Here is a 12,868-nt window from a genome sequence, read left to right as displayed (position 1 = left end):
TTCGCTGATCTAAGAACCTCTGCACAAAGACTGAGTTGTGAGTAAAGGTTTTAAAGAAAACCTTAATTCATAAAATTGCTGTGGTCTTCTAGAAAAAAAAGGCCACTTTGAAATTATTATAATATTAATAGACTTTATTGAGCCTTCACTATGTTCCATGCTCTGTGCTTAGCACTTTACATGGATTACCCACCCCCCCGCCCCCGCAGTCTTTATAACAACACTATGAGGTATGAGCACCATTATCTCTATCCTGAAGATGATGAAGTGCAATTTGGGGAGGTGAAAAGAAATGTATGAGGTCAGCTAAAAAGCCATAGATCCAGGATTTGAACTTAAGCAGTGTGAATCTAGGCCCAGGCTCTTAACCATGGTGTTTATACTGTCTGCCCTTCACGCATAGAAAGGTTAGAGATAACCTGCAAAGGGATTACTATTTCTCACTTCCCAAAGGAAGTAAATTAGTATCCTGGGTCGCAGGACTGTTGGGCAGGGTGTTCTCTAGGACACTTTAGGCTGAAACATGGACTGACCTGAGAGGACACGAGAGAATTCAGAGGGCTGTTTTGCCTTTCTCTTTGTGTGGGAGTGTGTGTGTGTGTGTGTGTGTGTGTTCAAAAATGTATGCACATAGATATGTAGACATAGGGGAGACTTTGAACTGGCTCCTTTCCATTTAGCTGGAAGTAAAATTATATGGAACAGGGAAATTTAGCAGAGAAATGGGTGTCTTAGACTTAGGCTCTTCATCTTGGTTGTCAGAGTGAGGGTGGGAGGAAGAACAGGGAGAGGAGGTAGAAGGGATAGATAGAAGATCTTATAGGGATATTTCAAAATTTATCTGAAGGCTAGGAACGTCGTCTGTCCTGGCCACCTTGTAATGTTGATTTTTCTGGGACACGGCTTGAGAAACATCTGGGCTCTCACTAACGTGTTTTGGTTCAACCTAAACTGGGCTTGATGGAGGTATCCTGGGAGAGGCCAAAGACTGCAAATATAGTAAGAATTTAGATTGGCCTTGCTGCCCTGTTGTTGTTACAGAAGAGTTGAATATATAGATTCAAATTGTATTTTTAAAGAGAGGACCATTGGAAATCCTTTTTTCCAGTATCAAATATCCTCAGGGACAGTCTGTTTGTCCAGGAGAAACAAGGTTATTTTATTGATTGAAGATGATGTCAGAACCCTGGCAGTGGCGTGATTAAAGCTGCAGGCAGATTGAAGGTTGCAGAGTTCATACTATTTTAGTTCTTGCGCATGAGACAAGGAATCCTTTCCCTTCTTTTCTCTAATAAATAAATGGAGTAGTGTTTTCCTTTGTATGTGACTCTTAACATGTAGGCAAATATAAGTTCTTGAAGAAAAAAAATCTAAACGGGAGAGGAATCAGCAAAGGTTTTTTTCTTAGGCTGATTTCTTTTCCTCTTTTAGACAGAAACAAAAAAGGCCAGGGGGTGGGGTGGTGGAGAGGGACTATCTATGTCCGGTTGACATAAAGTGATTTGGGTTTTGCAAAGGATATGGACGAGAGGGGACAGAATTAAGGGAAGAGAGTTAGATTTTGGGCAAGTGAAGTTTTCTTTGTGAGAAGCTAGGTAAGAGGAGCAAGCCAGTCAAAATCAGCATGAAGAATCTAAATCATCCTGGAAAATAATTGTATGGTGCTTTCTTGCCAGGGGCTCAAGTTTAAAGGCCCCAGGCTGTTTTCTGCATGTTTCGGTTGGAAAAAAAAGAAAAAGACAACTGTTTTGTTCAGAATCACACAATAGAAACACGGTGGTTTTTATTTACCACACTCTGTTAATAATCCAGCTTTGATTCCAATTAGAAGTTGTTCCTCTACTTTGAAACTAGGAAAAGACACCCTAAAGTAATTACCTTGCATATTGGAGATGATTTTGCTTTTGATTGTGATTATATGTTGAGCCAAAACAAGATTGAAAGACAAATTTCCGTGTTTGCTCACTCTGTATCTCTTCACTTGATTTTTGGCAACGTTGCAAGGAAATAATGTTAAATTAATCACTGTGTGGTTTTGTGGATTTTTTTAAAACTTGGATGTTTTGGACAGGCTCCCAAAATACAGGGATGCTTGTGCACTTCCTTTGCATTGCCTTGCTCTTCAAATGGCATCTCTGATGTGGATTAAACCCTTTCTTTTAAGTGACATGAGTGAGTCATGACTAGGCTAGGACAGAAAACAGCAATGTGGATCATATGCATCTCACATAAACACGAACTCCTCAGTTTCATAACCATTTTGGTTGGGCCTGCAGGCCTTGTTAGAGGGTCAGCACAGTAATCAGAAATGAGGACTATCGCGGATCCATATCTGGTGGATGTTTGCATCTAGCCTTTACAACGTGAGTCCAGTAGTTTACTTTTGGGGAGATACTGGAGCAGTGGAAGTGCTGAGAAAGTGAGTGGAGACATCTTATCCTTGGAGAAGAGTTGCTGCTGTGTGTTGAGAAGAGCAATCACCTCTGCTGCTCCAGTGAGAACAGATGGGCCGTCAATCAGATTGTAAGCTCTGTGAGGGCAGACACATACGTGGTGTGTCTTCTGTATCCTTCCTTGTGTCTAGCTCGAGGCTGGCAAATGTCTGGAATAGCCAGTATGCAATAAATACTCAATGACTTGGTGGAAAAGCAGTTTGGATTTTCCTCTGTCCGTCTGAGGCTGCAGCAGTTAAATCAGGTGCTTCACTGAGTATACTTAAAAAAAAACAAAAACCCCTGCCTTCTGATGACTGCCTTCCCTTCTGGGGTGTGGGGTAGTGAGACTCATCTGCCCTGATACTGATAGCAGTTTAAAAGTCGCACCCTTCAGGCAACATTGATTATGTCTTTTGTCATCATCCACCATTCCAACTCAGAGCAGAAGCAGCAGCCTTTTGGCGCTGTGAGGCGAGAACAGAGCAGTCCTTTCCAGTCTCAGACCTGAACATTTCCATCCTCTGGAGATTGGCAGTGAGATTTCTTTTTGTCCTAACGGAAAGGGATTCTGTCACTCATATAAGACGCAAACACACGGGAGAAGTCATTCCTTTGGAAGGACTGGTTTGGTTAACTGTGCTGGCCATTGGTGGCAAAATAGAAACGACGTTTTTATTTCTCCCTCCCTCCCCCTCCTGAACATTTCAGAGTGACCAGTGGTTGGACTCTTGGCGGCGCTTACCCTGAACCTGAGTATTAGGGGAGAGGGAATCTGCCGTTGCGGTTTCTGGAGCTGCTCATAAGCAAGAATTCCCTATCCTGATCAAGGCTTTAAGCCTAAAAGAAAGCAGAAATAGGTATGGACCATCTGTGTGTGTGTGTGTATGTGTGCGTGCCTGTGTGCACACCTGTGCGTGCCCCTGTGCGTGAGCGTGAGCCTGTGTGCGTGCAGGGTGGGGCGGGCGTGGAATGGGAGGGGGTGGTGGACTCTCAGGGTCTGGGGCCGCTCAATGTCTGGATTTCTCTGCCTTGTAGGATGAGTTTGCAAGTGATTTTGTTTTAACCATACATGCTCCTGTTTCCATTTTTTGAGAGAGGAAAGGTAGCTTGGTAGTCATCTTTCCAGTATAAAGGTACCAAGAGAGATGTATATGTTATGCTTGTTAGCCTATCAGAAAATCCATGCAGTCTGACAACATGCATACAGTCTGACAGTTTAAACACAGGAGTCCCTGGGGATCCCTGGGTGGCTCAGCGGTTTGGCGCCTGCCTTTGGCCCAGGGCGCGATCCTGGAGTCCTGGGATCGAGTCCCGCGTCGGGCTCCCGGCATGGAGCCCGCTTCTCCCTCCTCCTGTGTCTCTGCCTCTCTCTCAGTCTCTGTGTCTATCATGAATAAATAAATAAATCTTTAAAAAAAATAAACACAGGAGTCCCAGATGGTCACTGGGAGGGAGGGAAAGGGCAGGCTGCTCAGGCCTTTGGTGCACCCTTCCCCAGAGAATATGATGAATGGGATTTTAAAAGGGTCTTTGGAAGGTTAACTGTGGGTTCAAACTGCTCTTTAGAACAATTGGATACCAGGTAGCAGTAATGATGCAAGAAGTGCAAAAAAAAAAAAAAAAAAAAAAAAAAAAAAAAGAAGAGAAGATGACCTTTATCTATCTACCATACACATCTTCTGGCCATTCCCTGCAAGACTAAAGGAAAGGGATCATGTTTCCAGAGAGATTGGAGGCTGTTTAATATCATAGAAATCAGAGCCTGGGAGCCAGGATTCCAGAGTTCTCATCTAAGAACCCGAGGCTGGTTAGGTTGACCTTTACTGTGACTTTTTCTGTGACATCATGCCCATTCTCCAACACTACTTAAGATCCTTAGAGTACAACTTTCATCACTGAACATGTGTATTGAATTGCAGTACTTCACATGACAGATTTTGTCCAAAGATTTTATGAGCCTCTGATGAATTTCTACGTACCGTATCATGCAGAGAGAGAGGGAGAGGGAGAGGAAGAGAGAGAGAGAGAGAGAGAGAGAGAGAGAAAGAAAGAAAGAGAGGTCACCTACTACTAGTTTCTCAGGTGGCAAAATAGAAGACAAGAAAAGAGGAATCCATTGCTTAGGTTTACCTGTAAATCCATTATCATGATTAGAACTTGAATCTTGAGTTGTCTTACTGCCAATACCTGTTTCACTCAATCCATATTTCTTCCTTAAGAAGAATTAGTGGTGGTGGTGGTGGTGGTAGAGGGGGAGGGATATGATAATTGGACCCTTTCTAGAAGGATGACCTTTTTAGTGTTCAATTTCTAAATGCTGTCAGAGGCACACTTCACATGAAAGAGGGCTTCCCATTTAAGCTCCTCCTAGCCAAACAACAACAGCAAAAACCAAAAACCAAAAACCAAAAAACCTCAATGACTATTCCTGGATGGCTGAAAGAGAAACTTTGTCAATAGTAATTATCTCAAGCCCTTCTCTTATTAAGCCAAGGCGAATCCAAAATGGACAATACAGAAAGGATTTTTTTTAAAGCTATGTTTCAGAGTTTTATGAGATCAGAGAAAACGAGTTGCATCAAGCTGGGATCATTTCTATATGGTGCAAGCGAAGCTCTCGTCACCTTGTATTTATTTTAGTTATTATTTGGCATTTTGTAGCTCCCTCCCTCCACATGATGACCTGCTTTACAGATCCTGCCTATACATTCTCCCTACTGGCCTGCCCCAAGTCCCACAGCCCATAAGAGTTGGACCTTTTATTTAAATAGAATACAGAGAGATGAACTTTCTGAGTAAGGACCTAGGAAAATTGCCCTCTCTGGTCACCCTCCCCGACTGCTCCAGGTCTCCCCAGTTCTCGTAGAAGTTAAGTCAAGATTGGATATTTAACCCATGCTAAAAGCAAAAAGAGGAAACAATGAGCTCTTATGCCCCTGAGTTCCTCATCATATCAATGGTAGATCCAGGAGTCACCAACAATTAATCCATTAATTCTAGATTCAATTCTCTACTTTGTCTCTGGAGTGGAATCCTCACCCCCAAATACCCATTTTCTTCCCCTTTAGAGGAATGATTTATCCATCAACTGGGTGTTAAGCTTCCTGTTTCCCCTTCCCAGGTCAAGGGCAGCCCAGGTGCCCAATTTCTCTCTCTCTTCACAAGGCACCACCAGCAATAGAGATGAGAAATTCTGAAGAACAGCCAAGTGGAGGAACCACAGTGTTGCAGCGTCTGCTACAAGAGCAGCTTCGCTATGGCAATCCCAATGAGAATCGCAACCTGCTTGCCATACACCAGCAAGCCACAGGGAATGGCCCTCCTTTCCCCAGTAGCAGTGGGAACCCAGGCCCTCAGAATGATGTGTTGAGTCCCCAAGACCACCACCAACAGCTTGTGGCTCATGCTGCTCGACAAGAACCTCAGGGGCAGGAAATCCAGGCAGAAAACATCATCATGGAGAAGCAGCTTTCCCCTAGAATGCAGAATAATGAAGAACTCCCAACCTATGAAGAAGCCAAGGTCCAATCCCAATACTTTCGGGGCCAACAGCATGCCAGTGTTGGAGCTGCCTTCTATGTCACCGGAGTGACCAACCAGAAGATGAGGACTGAGGGACGCCCATCGGTTCAGCGGCTCAATCCTGGGAAGATGCACCAGGATGAAGGACTCAGAGATCTTAAGCAAGGACATGTCCGCTCCTTGAGTGAACGACTAATGCAGATGTCATTGGCCACCAGTGGAGTTAAGGCCCATCCACCTGTTACCAGCGCTCCCCTCTCCCCACCACAACCCAGTGACCTCTACAAGACTCCCACAAGTTCCAGTGAATTCTACAAGGCCCAGGGGCCACCTCCCAGCCAGCATAGCCTGAAGGGCATGGAACATCGAGGCCCCCCACCAGAGTATCCCTTCAAGGGCATGCCACCCCAGTCTGTAGTGTGCAAGCCCCAAGAGGCAGGGCACTTCTATAGTGAGCATCGTCTGAACCAGCCAGGGAGAACAGAGGGGCAACTGATGAGGTATCAGCATCCCCCTGAGTATGGAGCAGCCAGGTAAGAGAGTTCCCTTTCTGTCATTTCCTGGCCTCATCCCCAACCAGCTTCTGCTGTGTGTTGGGAATCTTAAGGGAAGAAATGGGCAGGTGTTTGGTATAAGAAACTCTGCAGTGCATGTCTGGCCCCTGGCTTAGTAAATTTCCTGCGAATCTGAATTTCTAGCCCCTTCAGCCATAATTAGTGCTGTAGTAACATTCCCCTGACTTTGTAGGTTGAGCATGGCCCCAATTGCCTAGTGGATGAACAGGAACGCAAGTCTTGGTTTCTACAGCTATATGCTGTCCTGTCTCCTGGGATTGTGAAGAAAGGGTCCGTGTTCCTCTTCTTGTGAGTTGTTAAGCCCTTCCTTGAGAAGCGGAAGCAAATTATCTTGAACGTTAATCTGGAATATCGTATCCCTGTCAGTTATTCCCCTCCACAGAATGCTCATCACTTCTTTTTAGGAACGAATTGTTCTGCAGAATTACTATGATTCTTTCGGACACTAAACCAATACCTAGATATTACTGTGGGGGGAGCCGGATATTTGCAGGTTCAGAATGTCACTTGCCTTGGACATCCTTGCAGTTCATGAACTCTGGGCTGCTCCGTCTTTCCTCCGTAGAGCGTTTGTTAGTTGCCTGTCACGTTTTTGGACAACTAAGTTAAACTCCCATCATGTTACATAGAACTTTGGGTCAGATTCTAAGATGCAGGGAGAATAATATCCCCATGACTTCTTTGCTACTTGTCATTGGTTCAGGAGGACAATTTCATGTTATTCACTTATTCCTAAATGTACTTCTGCAGGATTTGGAGGCCCATTGTCCCAGTGCTGTATCGACTAGACCTTACGATTCCATGATTCTGTTTGTTGTTCCTGTTGTTACTGTTGGGGCCATGTCTCTGATCGGTAGTCATTCGGCATATGGGGCAGAGGAAAGGATTCCACTGTGGCCAACAACGGTGGCAGTTTTATGTGGTATTTCTGTCCTGTTACCTTGGGTAATTATGGATAACTGTGAGGTTTGAAGTCCCTGGACCTGGGTGGGTGGGGGTGCTTTTTCCAGATCAGGCCTGTGATCTCTCTGACATCTAACTCTTTGCCTCCTGTCTCCTCACTTATTTGGGAAAGAACCGCTTGGCTTGAAATTCATTGAGTGACTCAGGAGAGAAGGCAGTCAGGGGGTGGGAGTAAGGTGAAGGTAAGGGAATAAGGGAATGCACCTAGAATTTCCTGGTATTTCATCACCCCCCACCCCCGTCCTGTTTTACAGCCAGAAGCAATTCACTTTGGGCTCCACCCATAACTTGGCCAGTTTAGGATTTTTTTTTTCCTTCTTAACCAAGGTTGATTTCCTAACCTTTTTCAACCTCTTGTGTGCAGCTTTAAAGGGGAGGAGCCTAAGTTCTGATAAGTGGCTTAGAACAGGAAATAGGGCAATGGACAGGGCACTTCCGGTTTAAATGAGAGCGAGAACCTGATTCCCATCTGCCCAATGAAGCGGAAGACCAAGGGAGGGGTTGGTCATTTGGACTGCTTAGCTTAGTGGAAACCCATTCAAGCCAGCAAAATGTCAATGAAGCTGAGGATTTTTGTTTTACTCTTTCCATCAGCATGTAAGAGTCAGTGGGACTCTGTCCCTTATGTGGATGGGCTGACGTCTGTTGCCTTGTGGGAGGGGAGTATGTTGGCTGGGTTGTGGAGCAGAATCTGAAGCCCTGCTTAGCACAAGGCCCGCCTTCCCAGGAAAGCTATTTTCAGAACTCATTCACTAGTATTGTCTGTGATCTGAAATGACTCCCACAGTGTTTGAAGCTAGATGGAAAAGCCCTTTGATCTCCCTAAATAAATAATAAGGAGCCCACAGAGGGATTTTTTTTCTTGCCATACTGATTAAACCACCAGAGAAATTTAGCTGCATATAATTTACAGGAATATACTTATAGTTTCTCCTCCCTCCTATATTATCTGTGGAGCTCTCTCCCTATCCCCCAAAACAGTAGAGCCCATGCTGATTCTTCTCTCTTGAGTAGAATTTTAATACACAGGTTAGCTCTATAGTTTTTTTCCCCCTTTTATGGGAGAGGAACAGGGTACTTGATATGTTCAGAAATAATCCAATCTAAAACAGTCCTGATTGGAAGATGCTCTGTGTCAAGATTGGGTCTGCATCAGACAAATTTTGGCAATAAACTTTCTTCAGGGACTGGCGGGAGGGAATGGCACCTATTGACAAATTATTGGCAAGGGGAGGTAGTTGAACTGCTTTCCAGAAATGTACTGCTTTTAGGTGGTGACACATTTTTCCTCCTTCATTTCTTTGAGCCAACTTGGGAGACACTTGGTGAGTACCTTTCCAAGTAACTGCTGCTAGCACCAATTAGAGGACAAAATTCTTAGTTCTTAATCTATAAATTACAGATCAAGATTCACAGCAAACTCTTTGAACAAATTGCTGTTCACAAAACCTTTGGTTTTCAAGGTATGGTGAAATGCTAGAGATTTGCTGTTAGAATTAACAAAATGTTATAAGCAATTTTCTTATTACTTCGTCTTCGCTATGCCCTCCTCCCCACTTGAAAAAGAAATATCCCGAATGCCCAGAACTCCAGATGGGAAACAAGGCCAAGCCATCGGAAGAATTAAAGAATTTCTGAATCTTTGTCTTTCTGAGTGCTGAGCCTTCTCTGCGTCTGGGGTTTACACAGTTATCAGCTGCTTTTAAAAATTAAAACCTTTCTGTTTGTAAAGCAGCCACCTCCTTTCAATTGTTGAAATCATGCCCAGATCTGAGGTTTCTTGAAATCCTTGTTTAGTGGAATCTAAGGGTGACCTAACTCCGTAGTTCAGAGCCGAGCTGGTTGTGCAAGAGAAACAATCAAGAATTTGCAGCCCTCTCCAGGATTCACAGATCCACCGTCACAGAGCCTGGGAAAGGCAGTTTCTGTGGGCAAAATAAATTGGGTTCCAGGCTGTTGGTGGCACCTACTCTGGTGAGAGTGTGCACATGTGGGTTTGCACACGTGTGGGCCTGGAGTGTGTAGTATGTGGGTGTGGGGGGGGAGGCGGTGTGTGTGTGTGTGTGTGTGTGTGTGTGTGTGTGTGAGAGAGAGAGAGAGAGAGAGAGAGAGAAAGAGAGAGAGAGAGAGACTGAGGAGGGTGGGGGCTCCCAGTGAGGTGGCAGGGTAGAAGGTGCTGTGTCAGCTCTTGATGGATAGGCTTTTGCTTTCCTTTTGTGTCCTCCCAAGCTATCCTCTGGAGGGAGTTCCCCTGGCTTTGGGGGAAGGACTGTGATTTTGGTCATTGGTCTCTGCCCTGCATGTATGCCATGCCCCTTTGCCACAGAGCACGGGCAAAGGGGGGGTGCAGGTTGTCCGGGGAAGGAGCAGGATGAAGGGAGGGAAGGGGCAGGGAGGCAGGTCAGGGCTTCCACAGGATCATGTGATTCTATTGTCTGCAGAAGACTTGTTGTTTCTGGTTAATATGCCAGCAGGGAAGCAATTCCTGCTGCTGTGCAGTGGAAGCACTTGGGGAGTATGCCGTTCACCCAACTGCCACCTGTATTATTACCATCATTACTATTACTTTTATTATTTAATCTTGAGTGTAGTGGTGCTTCCTCTGACATCCCTCCCCCACCCCTGGCTCTTCCCCATCCCTGTCATGCCTCAGCCCTTCTCTGGGTAGGGGGTGTGTGTGTGTGTAGTGGGAACTTCACAGGATTGTTAATACAGTCCTGCTTTTTTTTTTTCCTGTGGTGGGTGGATGCTGGAGCCCAGATGGAGTTGGTTGGCTGGAGGGCTCTCTCTCCTTTTGTGACTGCCCAAGCCTTGCTTCTTGTTTGCAAACCTGCCAGGGATGGAATGCCTTGATTTTCCCAACATCATGGTGCGCTGAAATCTGCTTCCTTTTCCAGCCTAGGGGAGTCGTAAGGGCAACTACCTTGTCTCCATTATCTCTGAGTAGAGCTCAGAGTCATGGCCAGAGCCACTGCTGTGGCTTATCCGTCCCAAGAGAGATCTCTTTCCGGAGACCTTGTGGTCTCCTCCTTCCCGAGGCCCCTGAGGGGCCATGTACCATCTGTCCAGGGCATGGAGGAGCCCTTCAGCCTCCAGGCAGGAGGGATGTCTCAGTGGCCAGTCTGTTTGAAGGAGAGGCCTGGACTGCTGCTGGGGCCCAGAGGAGCTGGTGGGCAGGGGGGCGAAGCCCATTTCAGAACTGGGCATTCAGTCTTGAAAAGAGAACACCTCCCAGGCCCAGGGTTTCCAAATCCTGGCCACAAGGATAAAGGTTAATTTGGTTGTTTTTCTGTGACATTTTGAGAGCTGGATTGGAGAACATGAAATGTAAGCCCCTCTCTTCTGCCCAGGAGATCCAAAAGCCCTAACATCCCTGTACATTATATTTTAACCCTAGGGATATATAAAAATTATAATAGCTCTTACTCAAAGAGGAAGGAGCACACAGAGTCCATTTTACCCCTAAGGAAATTGAAGATTCCTGGTACAGAAAATGGGAGAAGACTCTTATCCCAAATAAATTTATAAATGGTTCCCAGGCTTTTGATTTGACGCCTGTTTTGAGCATTTTCCAAGAAAGGTAACATACAGTAGTGACTTTCCAGGTGTAATAATGGGAATCCTGTAAATTCTTCTGTCTGTAAGTAGGTCAAGTGCCTTCTTTAAATATCCAGCAATTATTTGATAGTGCCATATGTATGAAATTGGAAGAACATCAGTATACCAAAGGCATCGATGGGGCTGAGATACAGAACCCAGGGCCCGAGCAGGTTTGAGGGCTCTGACAAGCATCTGGGTTATTACTGGGTATCAATTATCAAGTGTTTGGAATGATTTCGCAGATGTAAAAAGCCCTCACAGTGAGGATCGCTAGTAGAGATAGATGTGTGAACAATAACTGAAATGTATAACTGAAATGTATGTGGGAGGGATGTGCTTTAGCATCTGGAATGCCAGTTAAAAGTTAATTGCTCCTAGTGATTTGTCCCAGTTCCACCATGAATTTTATGCAATTTAGTGCAAAGATTAAATGGATATCCCATAAGTTAAATCCCTAACAGGGTCAACCTATCTCGCTGGGAGGTAGATAAGAGACTCTGTAATTCCTGTCGAGCTCAAAAATGAGAGGAGCCCAGTATTTTTGTAATTCATCTGTGACCTTAGGAACAAAACAGGCTCATGCAGATTAAGTAACATGAGCAAGGTTACACAGCCAGTAGGCAGTAGAAAAGGTTTCCAAATTCTGTTGGGATCCAAATCCCATGCTCTTAGCCATCTGTCTTCCTTGGATTGAGAAATATCAACTGTAGGACAAGCATCCACAGGATGTGATGTGGGAGTATATGAGGTTAGTTGGGCACGGGCTGGGGGATGAACAAACTTTTCGTCTCCATTGTATACCTACAGATATTCCTGCTGGTAGCAGTGATGGTGGAAGCGATCCATTCACATACTCTTTGTTTCCCTTAATGGCTAACAAGTACAGTATTGGGTGTGAAAATGGGAGAGACAAATCAAACAATGTACTGAAGTTCTCTTTATGGAACTTTCTATAAGAAATAGATTGGGGAAAAAAAAGAAATAGATTGGGAATTTGAACATATGTTGTGTGGAAGTCAATGTATTATGGTAGTGGAAGAGGCAGAAAAAGTGAATGTGGACATAAGGGTTCTACCCTGGCACTGCCAATTAGTCACTCGGTAATATCTGACAAATTGTTTCCTCTCTCTTGGACTTCAGTTGCCCAGTCTATCCAGTGAGAGAATGGATTAAATTATTTCTTGAAGGCTTCTCCAGTCTTTACATTTTGTGGTTCAATTCACCAAAAATAGTATGACAGTGTTGCCTGCAATCCCCTTCAGATCTTGGTATCATTGCTCCTAATAGGCCTCATTCCATTATTAACTGCACTCAACAATAATTATTTGGTGTCTTTAATGTAATAAGGATCTACATATCCTCAAGTCATTTTTTTGTGAATGTATGCATTATGAAAGAGAGTTGCCAGTATCGAGAAGAGGACTGGTTGTGATGTGACTGCAGTTTGCCATTTCCTGGTGGGCAAGTGGAACACACTTTCTGAATTGGACTCTTTGCATATGCTGACTGCATATAGAATGTCAGAAAAGGTTGTGCTTAAGATAATGACGTGAAAATTACCTTCTGGAAGACTCATTTAAAGTGCTTACACTTGAGCAATGAGAGCACAGGCGCACATCACTTAGATTTTCGCCAAAGGACCCGAGAGGTCACCTGGTTCAGCCCTCCCGGGGATCACACCTCTGCGGGGCACTCGAAGCTCAAGCCTGGAAAGGGCTGTGGAGGACTTTGCAGAGATTGCCGAGTCTAACCCTGCCTGCTCCTCGTTTTTGC

The 12,868-nt window shown here is 44.8% G+C and overlaps 1 protein-coding gene across 5 annotated transcripts in view; it reads left to right on the top strand.

Moving 5' to 3' along the window:
* Window positions 1–12,868, top strand: part of AMOT (angiomotin) — a 71,894-nt gene that overhangs the window by 11,924 nt on the left and 47,102 nt on the right. For 2 of the 5 annotated variants that reach the window (XM_041741063.1, XM_041741064.1), the window contains 2 exons: window positions 3,144–3,292; window positions 5,557–6,490. In XM_041741063.1, coding sequence (XP_041596997.1) covers window positions 5,619–6,490 — 872 coding nt within the window. In that variant the 5' untranslated portion in view covers window positions 3,144–3,292; window positions 5,557–5,618. Of the gene's footprint in view, window positions 1–3,143; window positions 3,293–5,556; window positions 6,491–7,964; window positions 8,093–12,868 lie in introns of those variants that run through there. The other 3 variants (XM_041741065.1, XM_041741066.1, XM_041741067.1) reach the window with 3 other exon arrangements.

Source organism: Vulpes lagopus, chromosome X (genome assembly GCF_018345385.1).
Source record: "Vulpes lagopus strain Blue_001 chromosome X, ASM1834538v1, whole genome shotgun sequence".
Classification (NCBI taxonomy): domain Eukaryota; kingdom Metazoa; phylum Chordata; class Mammalia; order Carnivora; family Canidae; genus Vulpes; species Vulpes lagopus.
Note: the sequence above shows the minus strand (reverse complement) of the source record. Positions and strands in the feature narration are given on the sequence as shown.